General features: G+C 43.3%; 1 protein-coding gene across 2 annotated transcripts; it reads right to left on the bottom strand.

Moving 5' to 3' along the window:
- Positions 1-18: 18 nt before the first annotated feature.
- Positions 19-4,769, bottom strand: LOC116379331 (la-related protein 1B-like). 2 transcript variants are annotated; one of them, XM_031841271.1, is made up of 5 exons: positions 4,350-4,769; positions 3,412-3,646; positions 2,470-2,634; positions 1,605-1,730; positions 19-1,464 (listed from the first exon to the last, which is right to left on the bottom strand). In XM_031841271.1, exons 2-5 carry the CDS (start codon positions 3,563-3,565, stop codon positions 1,304-1,306), a joined length of 606 nt encoding a protein of 201 aa, XP_031697131.1. In that variant the 5' UTR covers positions 3,566-3,646; positions 4,350-4,769; the 3' UTR covers positions 19-1,303. The 2 variants fall into 2 exon arrangements, with proteins under 2 accessions (XP_031697131.1, XP_031697132.1); XM_031841272.1 differs by having other exon boundaries at positions 3,412-3,643.
- Positions 4,770-4,795: the final 26 nt, after the last annotated feature.

Raw genomic sequence — 4,795 nt, 5'->3', positions numbered from 1 at the left:
CACACACACACACACACACACACACACACACACACACACACACACCAGCCTGCAGGCGGTGGGCTGTCGTTGGTTCATGTGGAGTAACGCCGGCTGAGTGAGCAGTCTGAATAACGCTGAGGGAGACGAGAGAGGAGAAGACAAGAATGTCTGTCTGTCCCTCCCTCCCTCCCTCCCTCACTTGTTCCCTTCACCCTCCTCCCTGAAACACTGTATTTTCTTCTCTTTTTTCTACATTTCCGCGCTCAGCGCAGCATATAATTCATCCTGTCCCCTCCGAAGCACTCGGGCTATATTTAGGAGTCCACTTCTCTGAAATGAGGCCAGAGCTGTCAGTCAGAGACAGAGTGAACGCTGCCCCCTGCAGGACACAACGCACCCGGAGGAGCTCCACCGAGCACACGTGCTGCCTTCACTGCTCGTCGGTCATGCGGACACTCAGAACAACCTTCACCTGTTTTGAGTCTCAACTTATGAATATCTGCCTTTTAAACATCATATTGAGAGTTTTACAAACAACAACTCAGTTTTTAATAATATAAACTAATTCTGCGATAATGAAAACATTAAATATGGTGACGTTTTATGAACTAGATTATTTTATAAGAACGTAAGATCTTTAGAAGATTAAGGATTGCTTGAGCACTGAATGCACTTGAACTGTCACTGAACGGTCACTCTCTGGTTGATGCAATCTGCTGGTTTGTTGTAAGTCTGTCGTCTCTGTTATCTATTATTATTTTACAAATAAAATAAAACAAAACCTTTTAAAAAGGTGGTTTCCACTTTCATCTCGTCTGAGCACGTTGAAATGTGTCTGAAGAAGCTTTCCATCACATCTGAGGGTTTCTATTACCATTAAATATATTATTACTAGCTGGTTGATGCTCGACTAAATCTAAATATTTGAAGTTACATTCAAATGGAAGAAATAGTTTCAGTGTTAAGGCTATAGCCCTATTTTCTTAGAGGTGGATTCCTGTGATGGTCCCTTTAATGCATACATGCACACACAGTGTGTACAAAAACACACTCAAAAGTATTATCATCGATACGATGACTGCACAAGCAAAGATTTACCTTGTTGAATTGTAAACACAAGAGATGGAAATGACAATAAACTGCGTCACTGATTCTTCATTCACTCTTGTTCTCAACCTGCAGCCATTAAAGCATCTTAGTAGAAGATGAACGATATGAATGTCTCGTTGAGTCGATCTGGACGTTCTGTGAGGTAAACTCTTATTCTAGTGGAGAAACCTTCCAGGCCCCAAAGCTGCCAATCACAGTAGTTGTCGAATACTCACATCTGACGTTTGATGTAATCTTTAAGAAGCTTTTCGTCCACCGAGTACATCTGGCCTTTGCTGCCGCCGTCGTCGTAGTAGTAAACCATGTTGTTGGCCTGAACGGAGCCGTCAGACGACGGAGAGTCCCGGAAGCTCTGAGAGTGTTCGTAGCGGCCTGAAGGAGAAGCGTGAGAAACATTTCGTGAATAAGAGACGAGCGCCACATCTAGACCCTGAGATGTTTTAAGTAGAGACACAACACGAGTGTAGTATTTTATAGGTGCGAGTATCCGGTGTAAAAGAACTAAAAACTACCTCGTCCACGTCCTCTCCCGCGACCGCGACCTTTCCCTCGGCCTCGTATTCCTCCGCGAACGCTCCCGCCGTCGCTCCGGACGCTGGCAGTATCGTCCGCAAAGTCCCGCGGCTCTCTTCTCCAACCTGACATCAAGAAAACATGAAGAGCTCCGTCACATATCTCACGTAGTTCATCCCAAACTAGAAAGTCTGATAAACACCTGATGAATTCTAAAGAGCAGAAGAATTCTAAGAGCTCGATACAAACAAAGTATTAAAAGTTAAACACAGGGAACTCATTTCTACGCATTCACTCTGCGGTGTACGACGATGTTTCGCAGGTAGAAAAACAGATGAATTACGGAGCCGGGGAAGGAGGTAACATTCAGAGAAATAACTAAGATTTAACTTGTAAATTTAGAAGAAAAATCTTCACTTTGCATCCGACAACCGTCGCCACCGTCGTCTCGTTGCTACTAAAGTTGTATTCTTATCGTAATGACGGCATCTTCCAGGGTCCTGAAAGATACATATACGCTTATTCTTTCACGTTTTTTTCCCGGGTTATTTCATGAACACAATGCCTGTAAATTTGATCTTAATCTCAGAATTTCTGATATTTTTTGAGCAAATTGAAGACCAACTAATCTCAGAGAATAGAGGTTTTTTTCTTGTAAATTTAGGACTGTAATCTCGTAAAAATTCGGATTTTTCTCTCTGAATATTACCCCACTTTTTTTTAACTACAATAGCCCAAATTCGCCACCGTAGATAAGCGTTAGTATGAAGACACTGGACAGACAGACGAGGTGAGCAAACACCTAAAACCAGCGAGTGAAGAAGCACAACAGAGACTGACGTGCGTGAACAGAAGACCACTTACTCCTGCTGCTATCATGCGCCCTGTTATTATGGAGTGTGTGATTGGGCGACGCCGGGTCGTGCGCGTCGCTGGTGGGCTCCGTGTCCGGACCCCTGCCGGACGTCTTGCCGCCGTCGTCCCGTGACGCATCCTCCATCGGCAGAGAAACCCACTTACGTTTGTTACCTAGCGAAGATTGCACACCGAAAAACAGAGCGGGAAGAGTTTTGTTCCAAAAATTAAGGGAAAGAAATGCTGGAAATCCAGTTTGAAACAAAATAAATCATCAACGTGCGTCTCTAAAATAAAGATCGACCGGTTAGTCAGCTTCCAAACACTCACTCGGACATAAAACTCAAAATAATGTTTTTTAAAAAGGACTTGTTTCCGTCAAAGAGCACCTCATCATTTTGATACACTGAAAATGTGGATCTATGGTGGATGATTTCATCTAATTTTGGAACAAAACTCTCCGGTTTAGACACTCTGGAGCTGATGAAGAGCTGATGAAGAGCTGATGAAGTGGTGTGGTCTCTTATAAGCCTCCATAAAGATCGCTTCCTGGTCATTTCTTTTATTTAAATGTAGTTTATTAAAAAGGTAGAAGCGAATCAGATGAAGGGCAACACATCTTCAGAGCAGAACATGCACCAACCAATGTGATCAATATGCTTCATGCTCCCTCTACACAGCAATCAAGGATGCAGAACACAGAGAAAGCGTTCATCTCCAAGTTAAGCGGATTCTTAACAACATTTAAAAAACGATTTGATTATATGAAGATGAATCATTTCACAGGACAGAAGAAGAAATGCATCGTTCAAATGTTGATCTGAAGCTACTACAACCACTACTCCTTTAGAAAGGATGCTGTTTAATGTGCTGAATAACATGATAGATAGATAGATAGATAGATAGATAGATAGATAGATACATACAATATGAGAGAGAAAGAGTCCTCACCCTCGCCTCCCCTCTTCTTCAGGGCGGCGTTCTTGGCGTCCTGTCCCGCCTTGGACTCCCCGTCTTTGGGTAGCTCCCCCAGCGGGTCGGGCTGAGCCTCCTGGTTCTCTTTGCTCTCTCCTCCGTCGTGGCTGCTCTCCGACTTCCCCTCCATCTGATCCCCCTCCTTCTCCTTCTCTCTGCGCGAGGACGAGGCCGGCTTCTTCCCGTTGTTGTTGAGGACATTTTGCTGCTGCTGGGAGACGGAGAGACCGGATGTTTAATAAATTCTACAGGTGAAACGTCAAGTTTATCCTCACACGCTTGAATTCGGTTTGCTTCCGTTTGTTCTGTGTTCTTTGACACACATTTTAGGTTTGAGTTCTATTTCATGATGCGCAGATTAAACATTCATACAATTTTACACATAATTCCGGCTATGAAGGTCTCAAGTGTTTCTCTGCTTCATTTTAAGGGGTTCACGCGTTCTAATGGCTCTTTACTGTCACGCTTTTTTTTTTTTGGGTCCAGCAATGACTTTTACATTTTGGTTTTCTAGCCGCTTTCTAAAAGTTTCACTGTTTTTATCTCGACTTGAGGGCCGGTTATTGAGACCTGAAAACGTGACGACAAAAAGACAAAGAGACTTTTTATTTTAGTCAAAAGAGAATATTCTTCAGGCTCTCCTGGACACAGGACAGCGTTTTAAACAATTAAACTTCTCTTTGATGCATTTTTACAACTTCAAGAAGACCTGGAACGTTATAAAGAACGTGAAATCATTTATCGTCTAAAATTTGGACTCAAAAGGTTTGATGCACCACATCCGGAAAACTTATAAGAAAAAGCTCTTCTGTAATCAGACCAGTCGGTTCATTAAAAGCAGCAGAAAACACTGAAGCACAAGTTGTTGTCTTTAATGTTTAATTTAACACACACGTATACACACACACACGTACCTCTTTGGCCAGCTCACCAGGCGTGGGCCAGTTTGTGATATCACTGAAGTCACCGGACTGTAAAACATTGAGAGAGAAACAAACATCAACAACAAGGAACGGTCATTTCACAAGTCAGCTGGACTCATTCTGATTATTCTAACATTTGAAGTTCCCTTCTGGTCGAGGCCGGCGGGGAGGAGAGGGAGGTCACTGCTCCGACTGTCGGGAAACAAACGAGGACAATAAACCGGCAGAGTTTCCACCTCTGAGAATGTTGAACATTTGGACAGCCTGATAGCAGCTCAAGGTTAGACGGACGAGGGTCGGAGCTGCACAGGGAGTGAAGAGCCGCAGGACTGATGTTTAAATCAGCTTACTACTGCAGCTGTACTTCTTCTGTGGTGGGACAAATTATTATTGAAATATGATACACAAAGTCAGTGATGTTGACGATCCTTTTTTTC

This window comes from Anarrhichthys ocellatus, unplaced genomic scaffold (assembly GCF_004355925.1).
Source record: "Anarrhichthys ocellatus isolate YVR2014 unplaced genomic scaffold, GSC_Weel_1.0 scaffold4120, whole genome shotgun sequence".
Classification (NCBI taxonomy): domain Eukaryota; kingdom Metazoa; phylum Chordata; class Actinopteri; order Perciformes; family Anarhichadidae; genus Anarrhichthys; species Anarrhichthys ocellatus.
Note: the sequence above shows the minus strand (reverse complement) of the source record. Positions and strands in the feature narration are given on the sequence as shown.